The 17,080-nt window shown below is 41.7% G+C and overlaps 3 protein-coding genes across 3 annotated transcripts; 2 read left to right on the top strand and 1 right to left on the bottom strand.

The window, feature by feature from the left end:
• Positions 1-686: 686 nt before the first annotated feature.
• Positions 687-2,533, top strand: LOC100844625 (54S ribosomal protein L37, mitochondrial). Its single transcript, XM_003578686.4, has 2 exons — positions 687-864; positions 1,810-2,533. Exon 2 carries the CDS (start codon positions 1,832-1,834, stop codon positions 2,219-2,221), a length of 390 nt encoding a protein of 129 aa, XP_003578734.1. The 5' UTR covers positions 687-864; positions 1,810-1,831; the 3' UTR covers positions 2,222-2,533.
• Positions 2,534-2,644: 111 nt separating this feature from the next.
• Positions 2,645-8,390, bottom strand: LOC100842588 (stromal 70 kDa heat shock-related protein, chloroplastic). Its single transcript, XM_010240276.3, has 8 exons — positions 7,893-8,390; positions 6,905-7,157; positions 6,062-6,141; positions 5,159-5,301; positions 4,974-5,072; positions 4,654-4,843; positions 4,006-4,404; positions 2,645-3,400 (listed from the first exon to the last, which is right to left on the bottom strand). The coding sequence occupies exons 1-8, from the start codon at positions 8,388-8,390 to the stop codon at positions 2,996-2,998; spliced, it is 2,067 nt and encodes a 688-aa protein (XP_010238578.1). The 3' UTR covers positions 2,645-2,995.
• A 771-nt stretch (positions 8,391-9,161) lies between these two features.
• On the top strand, positions 9,162-16,200 carry LOC100844321 (DNA polymerase alpha subunit B). Its single transcript, XM_003578685.4, has 16 exons — positions 9,162-9,413; positions 9,512-9,587; positions 11,554-11,685; positions 11,785-12,154; positions 12,226-12,321; positions 12,413-12,492; positions 12,587-12,662; positions 12,733-12,900; positions 13,486-13,590; positions 13,676-13,771; positions 13,854-13,946; positions 14,330-14,371; positions 14,468-14,509; positions 15,220-15,350; positions 15,439-15,565; positions 15,753-16,200. Exons 1-16 carry the CDS (start codon positions 9,323-9,325, stop codon positions 15,903-15,905), a joined length of 1,878 nt encoding a protein of 625 aa, XP_003578733.1. The 5' UTR covers positions 9,162-9,322; the 3' UTR covers positions 15,906-16,200.
• The last annotated feature ends 880 nt before the right edge of the window (positions 16,201-17,080 follow it).

The following is a 17,080-nucleotide window of genomic DNA, read 5'->3' on the forward strand; positions in this document are numbered from 1 at the left end:
CGGGGAACGCGTCGCACCGTCTATGTGATTTACTCAAAACGGATGTTTCTCGTGGTGTGATACAAGCAATTTCTTGTCCTCGTGCCTACAAACAAACTAGCATGCGCCCCCCCACATTGTACATGTCGAACAAGCATGACAGTACCAGCCTCTTCCGCTGAAGACGGCAACATTTCGTCGCTTTTCAAGATCTCTTAAGCTTTCTGAACAAGGATAAATCATTTCGTTACGAACGTGGCATGATGGCCTATAAAAATGAGTTCAGCAAGTTCGGTAGCAAACAATCAGTGTGCATGCTTTATTGTTCTTTTTAGCAAAAGAGCGCCTGAAAAACAAGGCGGAGTCCTGTAATGAGATGGATGCGGTGTGAGTAAAACAACCCAGTCAAAACAACCAGAGACCGAGTAATTTGGATTACAAAATTGTTAGAATCTATAAATACCGAAGTGGTAGACAAATCCTGGATGTTACTATCTACTTCCTCCGTTTCATAACATGAGGCACGCACGTATTTTTCTTAACAAAAGATATGTCACTAGATTCGTTGTCGAAAAAACTTTCTAAACGATTTTTTTAGAGTAAATAAATTCTTCTTTACATCACAGGAATTCTGAGGCTATTTTCTTTGTGGGCCGGAGCTCATTTATGTCTACTTATTTGTTTTTTCTTATTTTGCTCGGCATCTTCCCTCCGTCTGGGCCGTCTGGCCCATCTCGCTGCCGAGTGCCTCAGCCCCCTCGGCCCTCGCTCCGCTCGTCTTCCTCCTCGCGCGAGCGCCGCCACCCCTCTCCTGCCCAATCCCGCTGCCGAGCGCCCCAGCCCCCTAGCTCGTCTTCCTCCTCAGCGCGAGCGCCTCCGCCGCAGGTATCTATCTCCCCTTCGATTCCCTCGCTCCCGACCGTTTCTCTCTCCATCACCCCACGAACGGGTCCCGCCCTTTAGCTCCCCGTTTCATCTTCTTAATCTTCCCCAATTCGTAACTGAGGTAAAAATCAAGGTACGGCGGACGCCCTACCTTGCGCTACTGGGTCCTCCGCCCGTGCTTATAAGCCTTCTTCCTCCACGCCGCAGCCATGTCTATTTTATTTTGTTTCATTTTGCTCTACCTTAGTCTGTGCTCGATCTGTTTAGTGCGTGCTGCTTGGTGCTTCCACAGTTTCACTGAATAGGGAGAGGAATGGCAACAATGGTTAGCACTTAGCAGTAGCGGCTCGATAATGGTAGGCATGTGGATGACTACATGATGATGTATTTGGTTATGGTGCTATGAGAGATAGGGGATGAAGAACTCAAAAGAGTGGAGCAAAAAAAAATTCAGTAGCAGCAGCTTTTCTTATCCTCTGTAATAGTACTGTTCAATTCTTGTGTTTTTTCTCAGTGTACTAAATAAACGATGGGACGTTATATTATATCCAAGGATCATCTTCAATCCTTTTTAGTTCATGTGTTCAGTAGAGCAGAAAAAAGTGTCTCAAGCCTGATGACAACAGTAATAATTTCAAAATAAGTTGCAGCGAACACTTGGAAGCAGAATTACAAGCTTTACATTACACATGTAGCTTCCAAAGCTGCAGCTCGCTACATTACAGTATAAAGTTAGTGGCAGAAACAAGCTGTAGCAAATACCTAAAAGTGATTTTTCTACCATACACTCCTATATAGTCAACATACTCCTTTGACATCTATGTACTCACGTTGTCTTTCCAGTTAAATGACTAACTTGTTTTTCAGATTCTAAACTTTGTTCAGAATTGTTGTTGTTTTCTGTTTTATATGTTGACAGTTCGTTCTGGTGATTGATTTGTGCAGTTAAAAAATCATCAACACAGGAATGGCAATGCCTTGGACAAGAGTATTGAAGCAAGGAATTATACCAAGAGATGCAGCTCAGTTGATCGGGGCCAGAGGCCTTGCAGTTGCAGCCAAGGGAAAGAAGGGTGGAAAAGGTGGCACAGCTGATGCTAAACCTGTGCTCAGCAAGGAAATGAAGAGCACAACTGTGTTTGGTGCAAATATCCTGAAGGAGGGTTCTGATCCAAAGATCCAGCCAGATGCAGAGTACCCTGACTGGCTGTGGCACCTGGTCGACAAGCGTCCCGTGCTGAGTGAGCTGCGGAGGAAAGATGCCAAGGAACTCCCTTATGAAGACCTGAAGCGTTTCGTCAAGCTGGACAACCGGTTTCGGATCAAGGAAAACAATGCTCTCACTGCGAAGAACTGATCACGAGAGTTTCATCTCAAGTAGTGTTCGAAGCCATATCATAGTGCCCGTCTTTCCTTGATATTTACTAGACGAACATGATAGTTATTTTGGTAATAATGTAGCTGCTACCAGGAAAGTTGGCACATCTTAGTTGCTTGGCTTGGCGCGATGTAGCCTAGGCCACCAACGTGTTTGGTTTCATAATCTTCTGATAAGATATAACCTCTGTATTTTGCAGCCATTTTCCTCGCTTGTTTACCGGACATTCTGAATTTCAGATGTTTGGAAATTTGTGCACTCCCAAATATCTAGTTCAACTGTCCGTTCAAAGTGTGTTTTCATGGGTATGCAAATCCGGTTTCATGTGTAATTATCTACAAATCTTTGCTGAGCGTGCTGGAAGTCTGGAACTGAAAATTCATCATTTGCTCGTATGCAAGGTGGATAAACCTGCATAATTACTTGGTTCTCTGCACATGTTGCAGTAGATAAATACAATGGGAACACCTGATGGTTCATTGCTGATCTGAACATGGCTAGTTTATTTCCAAGAAAGGCTACAATTTCGATCAAAAACATTTTGCCTCCATACACCTTCGGATGGCTATAATACTCGATTCAACATCACCAGGAAATGTTGTTAACTCCTACATCTATAAAACTCCATACTAAGTAGCCTATAGGGACATCAATCTGAGATACAAAAAGAACTTTTATCACCCCCAAAAAATAACACCCAGAACATCACTCAGCGTCTATGCATCAAACGGCATTATCCATTTGACCATCCTTTTAGTTGCTATCTGTGAAATCCGCATCAATAACATCTCCATCATTTCCACTTGAGCCTGTTGGTCCAGCACCAGGCGTAGGCTCAGCGCCAGCATCAGTAGGCCCTGAAGCACCGCCACTAGATTGGTTATACATAGCCTGTCCGATCTGCATTACCTCCTGATTCAAAGCCTCCATGGCAGCTTTCATTGTGGGTGTTGATCCACCAGCAATGGCATCTTTGAGTTCCTGAAGCTTTACATCCACCTTTTCTTTCACAGGAGCAGGGACCTTGTCGCCAAGCTCCTTCAGTTGCTTCTCCGTCTGGTAGACCACAGAGTCTGCCTGGTTTTTCGTGTCAATGGCATCTCTTTTCTCTTTGTCCTCCTGGGCAAACTTGTCAGCTTCTTCTACCATTCTCTCAACCTGCAAAACTAAATGCCTCAGAAGAATATTTATGCACCAACATACGCATTATTGTTTTCTGAAGTGAACAGCATGCACATAATATACAACTAAAAAGTGCTCAATGGCATCAGAATTTTTTTTAGGCAGTTACACAACCAAAGATTGTAAATGAAATCAGTACCATGATTGACCAGAACTTCAAGACAACAGAGATATAAATACACTAATTTCAAACGCAAGGATTATGTGCAACACATACATGCCATATGGTACAGACATGCGTCAGAATAATAATATCATAATAAAACAGATTTGATGCATAACTTTGAAGAGAAATAGCAGCAGCATAAATTGAAAATCAACAAAAGTAACAAGAATAACATTGGCAATAAAATGAAAATCTAACAACACCGCATACCATTCAGAAAACCAAGCACATAGTTTTTTTTAAAGAGACAAAGATAATACATTTAACAAAACTACATGCCACCTAGAAAACCAGCAGATCACTTTTTTTAAGGTGAAAAAAGAGTAACAAACTTCATGCCCAATAACCCAGACAACCAATTTGGTGCAATCAAACAAGAATGCTTGATAGTGTAGGCATTAAAACAATAACATACCTCATCCTTTGGTAGTGTACTAGCGCCAGTGATAGTGATATCCTGCTTCTTGCCAGTACCCTTGTCAACAGCTGCAACGGACAGAATGCCATTGGCATCAATATCGAACTTCACTTCAATTTGTGGCACGCCACGTGGTGCGGGAGGGATCCCGTCCAACCGGAAGCTTCCAAGGGACTTGTTGTCCCTGACAAACTCTCTTTCCCCTTGGAGAACATTAATCTCAACACTTGTCTGTCCATCAGCGGCCGTTGAGAATACCTCAGACTTAGAGGTGGGCAGTGTTGTATTCCTGGGGATAATCTTTGTCATTACCCCACCCAAAGTTTCTAACCCAATTGACAATGGAGTAACATCGAGAAGGACAACATCCTTCACATCTCCAGCTAAAACCCCACCCTGGTATTTAAGGGAAGAGAGAATATCAATGGGTGTTCAAGATGTTATATGAGTAAAAATTTGTCTTGCATTGTAATTACACAGTTAATGGGGAACTAATTTTACATACAGCTAAATTTACCCTTGCAACTTTATTAGCATGTGTCGAAGGACTACTACTGCAATGCAAGTAACTAGAAGGTTTGGACATGATGCTCATTGCTCTGTAAGAGAACAGGATAAAGCACATTTGTGGAGAAAGGAAATAACCTGTACTGCTGCCCCAAGAGAAACAACCTCATCAGGGTTGACTGTAACGTTGGGGTCCTTGCCGGTAATCTTCTTCACAAGTTCTTGCACTGAAGGGATTCGGGTGGATCCACCCACAAGAATCACTTCGTCTAGATTACTAACAGATAGCTTGGCATCTTTCAAGGCGTTATTAACAGGAGTTTTAAGCCTATCAATAGAAGTACAAAAGTATTTGAGTAACATGTTTGAAAAATACTTGAAAACACAGAACTAGTATTAGTATCAGCACACAGCAAAAGTTCCAGGCTATTATAAATTGAAAAAACGTTCAGACTTACCTATCAATGAGGTCTGAACACAGTTCCTCAAATTTGGCTCTAGAGAGGGTTGCCTCAATGTGTTTGGGTCCATCAGCAGTAGCGGTTATGAATGGCAAGCTGTGAGTTAAGACATTTGATGGTTCAGAAGAAATATCACCAGTTCAGCAATACAGGACCACCCAAAATCTCTGTGAAAAAAATACCTAATGTTTGCCTGTGTGAGAGTTGACAATTCCATCTTGGCCTTTTCTGCAGCCTCAGTAAGACGCTGAAGGGCTTGTTTATCCTTAAGAAGATCTATGCCTTCATCATTCTTGAAGGTGCTAGCGAGCCAATCTACAATTTTCTGTGGAGTCCAAGGACAACATTATTAGAAATTGGCATGAAGTAATGGTAATAATACTATTGATTGGGTCCATATGAAGAATGAACATTACTACAGCAAAGGATCTTTCACATGTTAAATGGCAACATCAAAGGATATTTCACATGTTAAATGGCCGTATTGCAGGGCAGAAGTTGGAATCAAGTACATACTATGTGAAATAGATAAGAAGATCTAAGGGGTTGCTTGACAACTAAAAAGGATTCACATGTAAAAGCTATACTTGAGAGTATACAGAAAACACATTGCATCAGTTGAACTAATTTGAATTTCTCATGTTGCTTGTTTGCTAGTACTAACTACTAAAAAGGAATGAGCAAACATGGTGCCCATATTGCATCCATCAAAAGAATACTAAGCGATGTCCAAAAAGCTTGAAGAGAAGAAATCATTGATGCATCCCACGTAATTGTTATACACAATTTCATGGTCTAATTCCTTATTACAGAAAAAGGAAAAAAAATAAAAGCAGTGTGCTCTTTTCTGATACCCTGCAGTACAGATATATTTTTGATGGTCTAGTTCTTATTACAGAAAACAGAAAAAAAAAGGAAGGCAGAAAAGCAGTGTGCATGAATGGTTCATGCCAACATCCTCTTTTCTGATATCCTACAGTACGGATATATTTGAGCATGAAAATTACAAACACTTGATGCATCATGCACTTCAGCAAATTTTTACAATGGGATCATGTTCCAAGAGTAATACAAGGATTACAAACCTTATCAAAGTCATCGCCACCTAGGTGTGTGTCCCCAGATGTGGAAAGCACCTCAAACACACCATCTCCTACCTCCAATACTGCAGGGTAATGTTGCTTCATTAGAAGTAATAACTTGTAAAGGAGTGGAGGACACATCCGTACTACATCACTATTTTCAGATATAAGAACTACTCCCTCCGATCCTAAATTGTTGTCGAAATATTACATGTATCTAGACGTTTTTTAAGAATAGATACATCCATATTTGGGCAAATTTGAGTCAAGAATTTAGGATCAGAGGGAGTACATGTCTAAGAAAGCAAAGCCTACAATGTACCTGACTACAACATAACCTTCTTAAAAGTGCCTCATTGCTGAACACCAAAGAAAGGTATCCAATTGGACATTCCCAATTTTGGGAGCTCTTACTTTTAGGTTTCAACCAGCATAATTTTATGAGCATTTTAACTAAATGTTAAAATAGCTTTCGTCAGCATATTGGTTGGTCCATGAGGACCTGTTAGGACGAGGAGTATCTGTTGGTAAAGTTTAGGTGTTTAGTTAAATTTTGACTTCAATACAGAAACTTTACCAAGAAATACCATTCTTCCAAATAGCCCCATTCTTCCAAATGGGCCCTTATGGATAAACCATCTTCAATCTTAAAACTCAAAACAAAAAAGGACACAACAAAGATTGCTTCATCTAACTGAATCAATTTTCAGCATTGAAACTTCGCTCATGATTCATCCAAAAGGAAGGACTGATATGGTAATATGAATATGTGATAAGATTATGGTCCATGCGATTCAGATTTAAAAAAGTAAAAGCAAAATGATAAAAACAGTTAGGACCCCATACCTGAGACATCAAAAGTACCACCACCCAGGTCAAACACTAGAATTGTTTCGTTATTTTTCTTCTCAAAACCATAAGCCAGGGATGCAGCAGTCGGCTCATTTATAATGCGAAGAACTTCTAAGCCTGCAATACGACCAGCATCTTTTGTTGCTGTTCTCTGTGAGTCATTGAAGTAGGCTGGAACAGTGACCACTGCTTTTGTAATTTTTTCATTCAGAAACTTAGATGCATCATCCACCAGCTTCCTCAATACCTGTCAAGGTAAAGGTTTACCAGAAAAGTCAAATATATCACTCACATATAAATCACGTTCATTGTAGGTCTATAAATTCACACGGTTGCCACTTAGGTCTCTGAATGGTTAAACAAGAGAACTGCCCATTTAGACCCCTAAAAGTAAGACTAAAAAAGGGCCCATACTGGACTAAAATTAACAACTAGCAATGACAGGCCAGTCCGACTTTCCTCAACCCAACATAATTAAGTATTTATAACAATGTAATTGCTGAGAAGTTTAACAGTGAGCCAATAAAATTAGTAGAATGGCAGTATAAAATTAATCAATTGAGGGCATTAATATAAATTACCCGAGTGCATCATCTGATTTAAAACAGATTAATAATAATTAACATCATCAATGAGGGGTACAATATGAAATGCTACCATAATTAAGCATATTGCACCTTTCCTTTAATACTATCACCAAAAAACATATTCCCCTGAAGGTAGAAACTTAGTAACAGTTAGCAGCATATCAAACATTCCAACGTGAATCCTCACAGACCTAATAAACACATGGAAATATCAAATTGCAGGTGCCTTGAAATCCAATCCACATTATGTGGTTAAATAGAATTTCAATATGCAAATGCCAATCAGATTTCTCTTCGTAGTGATTCCATGTACCCCAATTTCACAGGAGCAAAACTCCACACGTTATATCTGTACATGGGACATAACTAATTGTGACATGTAAATTGGTTATTACCTGCGCGGATATCTCCTCCGCGGCGAACTGCTTGCCGATGGCAGGGCAGTCGAGCTTAACGTTCCCGTTCTCGTCGCGCAGGACATTGTAGGAGACCTGCTTAGCCTCGTCGTCGACCTCGGCCATCTTGCGGCCGATGAAGCGCTTGACGGAGAAGAAGGTGTTCTCCGGGTTGACGACGGCCTGGCGCTTGGCGATCTGTCCGACCAGCCGCTCCCCTCCCTTGGTGTAGGCAACGACGGACGGCGTGGTCCGCTGGCCCTCGGCGTTGGTGATCACCGTGGGCTTGCCGGCCTCCATGGCGGCGACGGCGGAGTTGGTGGTGCCGAGGTCGATCCCCACCACCTTCTCGCACGCCACGCGCATCGCCAGCCCGCGCGCCCGCCCGCCGCGCGGGGCCCGCATCTGCAGCGCCGGCCGCCGCCGCCGGCCCACGAAGAGCGAGCTCGACGGGGACCCGCACGCCATCGCGCTGACCTGGGGCGTGAAGGTGGCCATGACGCGGGGTTGTACTGGTGCGGGAGAAACCCTAACCCTAGCGAAGGAATGAAGGATTTCGGGCGGAGATTGGCCGGAGGAGGAGGGAGCTGGAGAGCAGAAGGGGGAAGAGGGAGGAAGTAGGAGGCGAGGAGATAAGACGCGGAGAGAGGTTTATACTGCAGAGGCGGGTATCGGTCGCTGACGAGGTGGGACCGAGATGTCAGTTGGATGGGGGAGGGTGGAGCCGTGGAGGAGGGTTGTTGGCGTGCGGGTGGTGGCGGCGGCTCTACGGGGGACGGCAGAGGCCGCGGAAGTTCTAGAACATTCTGGACCATCGGATGTAGATGGAGGGACACGATGACCTCATTTGCTCATCTCCCCTGGCAATCGTCTGGCAGGGGCGGAGCTAGCACAGTAGCGCTCGCTGGTTCACTTGAATCCAACAATTTTTGGATGATCTTGTGACTTAAAATAGTGATTAGCATTCCCGAATATTTTGTCTGAGCTTATGGTTTACCGAACCGCGTGAATTTTCTGTCATCGTATCTGAACGGCGGAGTTGCTTGAGCAAGTATACGTGCATGGGATGTCAGAGCAAATCTCACTTCCTTCCTTTTATGGGCCGGGCTAAGTACCCAAAAGGCGGTGGGCCGTTAAGGCTAGCCTAAACTAGCGCTTGATTAGTCCAGAGCCCAAACAGCCGCGTCCAGCGATGGCCCATACAGAAATGGCTGGACCTGCAGCTCGTGCTAGGGTTTGCTCCACCCGTAAAATCTTTCCCGCCATCTGGGTTCCTCCAATTCCCGCCACTTTCTTCCTCGACCCCCAAATCCATCTGGACCATCCCTCCCCACCCTTTGCTCTCTCTCCCCCAAACCCAAATCCTCACCCGCCGACGCGGCTCCGCTTCCCGTCGACCCCCACATCGAGCGTGCACACCCGCAGCAGCGATGGAGGAGGAGATCCGCACGGAGTTCGAGAGCAGCGGCTTCTCCATCGGCGGCGCCGGCCCCAGCGACTCCGCCCAGATCCTCTCCACGCGTATGCGCCCTCTCCACTCTCCTTTCTCCAATTTTCTCTTGTCCGTATTAGTTGGCGGTTGGCTAAGTTTCTGATGCGCGTTCCTGTGTGGCTCGCAGTGCTGACCTACTGCATCAACTACAAGATGAGCCCCGCGGATCTCGTCTCCAACTGGGAGGTCTACTACCTCAATAGGTCAGCCCGTATCAGATAAAATCGCACAATTTTGCCGTTTATTTCACCTAGAGACGTCTAAGTTCTGCCGAGACACACCGACTGGAATGGGGGACAGACCAACTGCCTGAAATAATTGTTAGACGAGTTTGGGGGGTACTGTATATTTGGTGTATAAGCTAGTAATTCTTCAGTAATGTACTCATTGTACTGTGCGTCCTTTGAGTTAATCGAGCGCAAGGAACTGTAGTTTTGTGTGATTATCGGTACTTGTGTTTCATGTTTTCCTGGAAAATTACATCAATAGGACACAGAAGCACACACCACATGGGAGGAGCTCCCTAGGTGATTCCATTGTTGTAGCTGGTTCTCTGAAGCATGCGATTCTGATCCTATAATCCTTCGCTTGTTTCTTGCCTTCACTCTGCAATATAGTTAGATAACTCTAGCGTCTATCTCTTTTTGTTCTTCCCTGGTTGTTCTCTTATCAATAATAAATTTCACAAAGCTACAGGTATTTTGTAGAAACTACAAAAAGACTCCATACTTAAGCATTTACCATTTAGCTACATACTGAAGCTAAACTCCAAGTTTTAACTTGAACCACTACATAACATCATGCCGGCCCTGGCCTACCTATCGCTTGGCCTGCACTAACTTATCACGGGCATGCCACCAAGGCCTTCCGCTACCTACCTGATTACCTCAACATGTATATGTGAAGATGAATGGCCCAAGTTTGAGCGTCCCCGACCGATGCCTTCCTCTCGATAAATTAAGCTATTGGTGTAAATATTCATTCTTGTGTGGTTGTACGGTTAGTTTGCAAATGGTTTGGTTGTGGTAGAGCGCTAATGACCTTGGCTGGCCTGTCTCCACGTCACTTGCTGTGGTGGCATCAGAAGTGTTCCTTCATGGTGCTTCCGTTATGGCTCGTCATAAAACTGAGACAGCTAAAGCCTAAAAGGCCAGCTTTGTCAGGGAAGTGGCACATAACAATTGGGCCTAAAACTGGGAGTTTGCTGATACAGAACAGAAGCGTCTGATATGTAGCTACATGACATAGATGCTTACCTCTGAGTTTAGTTGCATGTGAAATGTCCCAGCTGTCGTTACATCAGTGGAGAATGGCTAATTTCTTTCTCCTGCAATTCTACCCACCTTGTCAGATTTCTGTTTGAGTGTTATATTTGAATATATGCAGTCAAATAAAAGAAGGGGGCTTTAGTTTATGCCCAAATAAAATTGGGAGGATACTTGCTTTTGTAAAACACTAGGCATCTGCAAGAGGAAACGGAAACTCACCTATAAAGAGTTGTAGCTCTATGCTGTTTAGAACCCAGCTAAACTGCTAAAACGAATAAAGGATCTTTTATAGCTGAAATTAAGCCAATCTTGATGAGTACAGAGTAGTGAGAAAAATATGTATGTATTTTTTATGTGATTTTATGGAGACTTTGCTTCTGTATATCATTTATTCCCTTCATTTGGTTAGATACAGCTTATTTCGTTAATTAATTGGGGAACCATAAGGCATGCCCATTTTTACTAGGAAAACATATTCAGGAACTACTTCATAATTGTCTAGGCTTTAGAGAAGCCTGAGTTTATCTATACGATGGAAATATGAAACAGTTTGCCGCTTTCATGTAAATTTAAGGCAGTATCGATTAATGTAACTTTCCGTTACTTTCTTGAACTTTTTTTGTAGTCATCTTGTTTCACTCTTCTTTATTAGGCTGGAGCTAAAGCAACCTCTATATCTGTATTTATGTATATCAATCTTTGTGGGATTTCTTGTCGGGTTGTTAAATCTTATGCATGTTTAGGTAGTGAAAATTTATGAATCTCGTAGCTCATGTTGAATACTGGCCTGATGCACTAAGATTCTAATCAACACTTTCTGAACTCTTTATCTGGTGAATCATACTTGTTAGAGATTGCTGCGCTGTAAAGCCTAAGAAACTGAAGCAACTGATTTGTGCAGGCAATTGGATGGGTTGAAGGTTGAAAGCTCATACCTTGATGGGTTTTTGACACATTTGCAAAATGAAGTAAAAGACAAGCTTATAAAAGAAGAAACAGACCTTCACGTTTACTCCAGCAATGATATTGACATGTCAGTCCCAAATCTGCATTTGTTCTACACCACTGTTCACGTAAATGTATGCTTTATTTCTTTGAAAAGGAAAAGCATAATGAGAAGTAACTGTTGCAGGCTCTTGAACAATGCACTCACAGAAGAAGAGGGATTCCTTGACACACCAAGCACTAAACTGGAAAAGTCACATGGAGAGCCATCTAACTCCGAGCTAACTCCTCTGACAACTGATAGGCCATCATCCAGCAGAGCGGCCAAAACAAATGGTGATCGTATTACCCCTTTCGCCCAACGGGTAAATAAATTTGCTCAGCACTATGTTTTGAATGCTGATGACATGGCCAATGTGCCAAGTAAACCTGAGGTTGAAACCTCAGAAGATGAATTAATTAGAAGAGTCCAACCAAGACAAAGATGTACCTTGCAAGTTCAACGCTCACATCCCGAACCAGGTTGCAGGTTCATGTATGACAGGATGGAAGATCGAGTAAGGGCATTGCTTATTTGTTTGCTTAATTTCCATCTATAGCTGCATGTTTCATCATAATATGTTTCCAGTTTAATTACCTTGAAGATCGGATAAGAAGTTCAGCAAGCCTTTTTTCTGCAACTGGGCTTTGTGGAGAACCTGCAGATGCGACCCTTGCTTCAGAGGTTGCTGCATGGGACCTGAATTTTTCTGTGTACTCATCAGTCATCACTGTTCCTGTTCTGGAAGCATATATAAACTATTCTTGCTTTTCAGGACAACATGTTCGCTGTTGGCATGGTAATTTGTGATGGGGAAGGTCGTTTGAATGAAAAATCTATCTTGTTACAGGGCAGGTATGTGTGCTTCTTGAGTCTGTTCACAGGAAAAACCCTTTTTGGTCACCATTTGATTATTTCTTTAGGTAACTAAAGGATCTCCTTTTTCTAGTGTTGAGCACTCCAGGGGACAGCGTGTACGCCTTGACTTGAAGGACATAAACGAGTTCTCTTTGTTTCCTGGGCAGGTATCCACAGCTTGTTCTCACACCACATGCATTACCTAGTGCATCAAATTAACACAAAGTTGAATAACAGGTTGTGGGCATTGAAGGTCACAATCCTAGTGGACATTGTTTTGTTGCGTCAAAGTTGATTGATTCCATACCAGTTCCTGTGGATGATCAACTGCCTTGTTCTAAGAAACAGGCTCTTGATGATGAAGGCCGTCAAAATTCGAACACTCTATCAAGAGTGTTGTCATCGGTTAGTTCTTGCTGGATTATTGGAGAAAACATGGAGTGTAATACCTGTTTACCTTATGGTTGTGTCATTATATGCCCATAAACTACTCATTTGTTGAGTGTGCTTATTTACTGTTGTTCTAGCGTAGTTATTGTAAAAGGAAAGGGTGATTCAATATTAATTTGACACTGTTCATTTTATCATTGTAAATTAATTAACTATTCAATTTTATTTTCCTCTGTTCCTTGCCTTGCTAATGGAGTTCTTCACGTTTGACTTTGCCATTTGGATGTCAAATTGCTAATGAAATTGTAGGCTGATAGGATTTGTCATCGGAACTAATGAATTCATTATAGATCTACATCCCAACATAACATATGTATCCCAAGCATGAAAAAATGATTCTCTACTGTGTAAACATACTGAGTGCAGCAATATCTCTGACATACATTTCACCTATTTCTTATACTGTCTTTACCAGATTTAAGCAAATGGTTATAACATGTGTGCTCACTTGACATGAGTGTTAGGTCACAATTTTTCTCGATGCTTTGCTGCCAGGAAAATCAAGGAATCTTACAGATGATGTTCTCATGTTTCTTATAGGTCATTGCAGCAGGTCCCTATACAACAACCGATAATCTTTTGTTTGAACCATTGCAAGAACTGCTCTCATATGCCTGTCGAAAGCAGCCTCAACTGCTCATATTGGTGAGGCCTTTGAATCCAGAACATTGTGTATGCATTTAATATGTTCTGCTCCTACCCCACACCAATTACTGTTTTATTTCTGTAGATGGGACCCTTTATCGACTCTGATCATCCTGACATTAAAAGGGGAACTGTTGACCAGAGCTTTCATGATATTTTCCATTTCGAAATTCTAAGAAAGGTATACAGTGATGAAATTTCATGCCTGCAGGTTGTCAAATGCATAACTAAGTAATATGTGATTGTTTTATATCTTTGTTCAGCTTCAAGATTTTACCCAGTACTTGGGTCACAGTGTTCGTGTAATTCTTGTTCCATCTGTGCGTGATGCTCACCACGACACTGTTTTCCCCCAGGTGTGTAGTTTTCTCGTTCAGAGCACACCACTCTTATCATTTTTGGCAAATATAAACACGCTGTTTGTGACTATTTATCAACAATGCTCTGTAGTCATTATAAACATATTTACCACAATCTTAAGCTTGTCCTATATTGATGCACTGTCTAACCAAGGCCTGTTAGTAGTTCTGTAAGTGCAATGTGTTGTATGTATCAATGCCTTCTTTTGATACTACCAGCACATGCATATTCTTTTCTTTCTTTTTTAAAGAAAACTGGGAAACTCCGTGTCTTCAACAGTATAAATAGGAACCTAAATTTGCATGTACATGTATTTAAATTTTCTTCTGCTTTTTCGGCGAATAACTCCAATGACATATCTGTATTTCGCTGACTGCAGCCTGCATTTGACTTGAATTTACCAGAAGATATCACACATCAGGTAACAAAGTAATTAGCCTGTAGGATTATCCTTTTGTTTGTTAAGTACTCCGTATTTGATATTATATTCATTTGTTCTGTTTGCTATGTTATGCAGATTACTTGTCTGGCAAATCCAAGTATATTCAGTTCTAATGAGGTACGCCTATCCATCCAAATGGATGAAAGGAATCGTGTGATGGACGTCTAAACAGTTTAATGTTACACAACACTGCAAACCACAAGACATGTGAACTTGTACTAATGTCTATATTTTTACTCAATAGTTTGTCTTATTCTGATACAAAATAATATCTTGAAACAGGACCATTTGGCTCAATGCAAAGTATTCTCCTTGCATGTCAAGTTAGTTAATTATTTCCATAGATAAAGATTGTGTTAGCCGGACAAGTTTAGATTGGATCTGTAGGAGCCAGCCCTATATAATGCAAAGGAACCTAGTCCTGTTGCTGGATATCATAGAATCGATAAAGACGAAAAGATGAGGCTCTCCTCCAGTTACTCCAAACCCTAACCTCTTGCATGTCCATGGTGCACAATGATCTGCACGACTACACCCTCCGGAGCCTAGGCCATGACAACTCTGTACTCTTCTAACACTTCCTACATTTTCTGCCTCAACGCTACATGGTCAAGAAGAGTGCATTCAGTTCTTCAGTATTCCTATTCCTTTTATGCTTCCATAGTATTATGTTCTCCCAGTAGGTATCCTGTGCAAAGCTGGTCCCACACTTTGCGCAGATGACTTGGCTTCCTTGTTACAACTCATACATATTGAACAGCAATTACTCCCATTATCATTGCATTCAGTGTAGCCTTCTGTACAACTTCTTGCCATTCGTGTTCCAGATACATTTTGGCTGTTGTACAACGGACATCTTGAAACAGCTGAGTGGTGATGAAATTTCCCGCAAGCCACCTGGTGGAAAGCCTGCAGATAGGATTGGGCGACTTGCAAAACATATACTGAAGCAACAAAGGCAATTTTGTATTTTTTTATTAATTACATTAGTCATCAGAGATGATGTTTGCAATTCTTAATTCTTACGGAATGTACCCTTCTTACAGCTACTACCCTCTATATCCACCTGCTGCTGGTGTGCCTATGGATTTCTCACTTGCCAAGGAAGCATTTGAGATCTCATCACCTCCTGATGTTCTTCTGCTTCCTTCCGATCTTGCTCCTTTCGTGAAGGTAATTGTGAGATACACTGTATTGTTCTGAAATCCAAATTTACCATGCATAAATTTGAGTTTAGATGATTGGTAGATGCTGTGATGAATCTTAATTTTGCCACTCACGTTTGTGTTTTATTTACTATAGCTAATCCTTTTTTTTTTACTTCTGAGTGAAATGATACCAACTGCACTTTATGAGGCAGGTGCTTTCCCTGAACGAAGGTGCCGAGGAACAAAAATGGTTTGTTTGCGTGAACCCTGGGAGGCTAGCAAAAGGTATCGGTGGAGGCACATTTGTAGAGCTTTACTACAATGAGGACACAGACAAGACCAATGCCTTCATCATGCGCATCTAAAAAAAGTGCAATAGGCTACAATTTAACAATGCACTCACCCCCTGAATGAAGGATATGTTTCACATTGCTTATTTCAGCAAAGCAAAATCAACTCATTTCTGATGTACTTTACTGTAAGCGTGCTGAATTTGGCATAGTGTGGTAACATTTTCCTGCTGACCAAATACTAGACTGGGAATATGAGATTAATGTGAAGTAACATCAGATGAAATCCTATTGCACATTCCATTGTGAATGGAAACCCGAGAGTTAGTAAACCTTTTGTTCCAGTCAACTAACAAGTGTTGGCCATCAAGGAACAGTAACAATCCTTTATATACCTTTTTTTTCCTGAGCTCACTCTGCTGACATAGTTTGTACTCAGTTTATTCGTTTCTTCAAGACATTTCACAAATCAAAATACAAGCCCACTGGAAAAACAATCGATACAATATACATCTACAATTCTACTGTGATCTTTGGTGACAACGCAGCAGAGTACTCTTACAACTGTTTGTGTGCCGCAGATGACCTACGTACTTAATTGGTTAGAGACCTGCGAGAATAATCAATGCGATTTCTCATGTTGTGTATGAAAGGATATCTTTTTGTGTGACATGCAGTTTTTTTTTTCAGAACATGTGACATGCAGAGTGGTACTAGCTTTATTTTAAGAGTATATGGAAGTTTTAATTTCACTAAGTTGACCTTGTACGTGGAGTAATTGTGTACAGCTTGGCACCTGTGGTCGTTCTTCTTTGACGACTACTGGTGCAACTGACGGTCAAATTAAAATTTTGAAATCCATCGTGCCTGCTGTTAAGAGAGAAAGTACGTAAAGTACGAAACGGCGTCCCAATTAAATATTCTATGTTTATTTGATACAATACTTTTTATCGGGGTCGACGACAATTAATTGACCATGTTTGTAAAGTTCAATCAAGGCTAGCAATATTGTTGCACTGTACTACCTCTGTTCCGGTAAATGGACCCCCCACGCATCATTCTACCGGGAATTTTTGTGATATAAGACTCATGTTACATTAGTTAAATTTTCAACATAGGAATGCGTGAGGCCCCATGTACCGGAAAGGAGGAAGTACCCTCTTGATTGAGTTATTAACTTTTTTTCTGTTTCTTTCTTACTTGGTGACCCTTTATATACTGGTGACAGAGAGACGAATTTCTTATTTTGT

This window comes from Brachypodium distachyon, chromosome 4, assembly GCF_000005505.3.
Source record: "Brachypodium distachyon strain Bd21 chromosome 4, Brachypodium_distachyon_v3.0, whole genome shotgun sequence".
NCBI lineage: Eukaryota > Viridiplantae > Streptophyta > Magnoliopsida > Poales > Poaceae > Brachypodium > Brachypodium distachyon.

What these genes read in the sequence shown, in the direction of transcription:
- LOC100844625 (XM_003578686.4), top strand. Translation starts at nt 1,832, where the DNA reads ATGGCAATGCCTTGGACAAGAGTATTGAAGCAAGGAATTATACCAAGA.
- LOC100842588 (XM_010240276.3), bottom strand. Translation starts at nt 8,390, where the DNA reads ATGGCCACCTTCACGCCCCAGGTCAGCGCGATGGCGTGCGGGTCCCCG. An exon ending in TGTTCAGACCTCATTGATAG is followed by an intron (nt 4,844 to 4,973) that starts GTAAGTCTGAAC and finishes TTCTATTGATAG; the next exon opens with GCTTAAAACTCCTGTTAATA. An exon ending in CTCTTGGGGCAGCAGTACAG is followed by an intron (nt 4,405 to 4,653) that starts GTTATTTCCTTT and finishes CTTAAATACCAG; the next exon opens with GGTGGGGTTTTAGCTGGAGA.
- LOC100844321 (XM_003578685.4), top strand. Translation starts at nt 9,323, where the DNA reads ATGGAGGAGGAGATCCGCACGGAGTTCGAGAGCAGCGGCTTCTCCATC. An exon ending in TCCAGCAATGATATTGACAT is followed by an intron (nt 11,686 to 11,784) that starts GTCAGTCCCAAA and finishes TAACTGTTGCAG; the next exon opens with GCTCTTGAACAATGCACTCA. An exon ending in CAGAAGATATCACACATCAG is followed by an intron (nt 14,372 to 14,467) that starts GTAACAAAGTAA and finishes TATGTTATGCAG; the next exon opens with ATTACTTGTCTGGCAAATCC.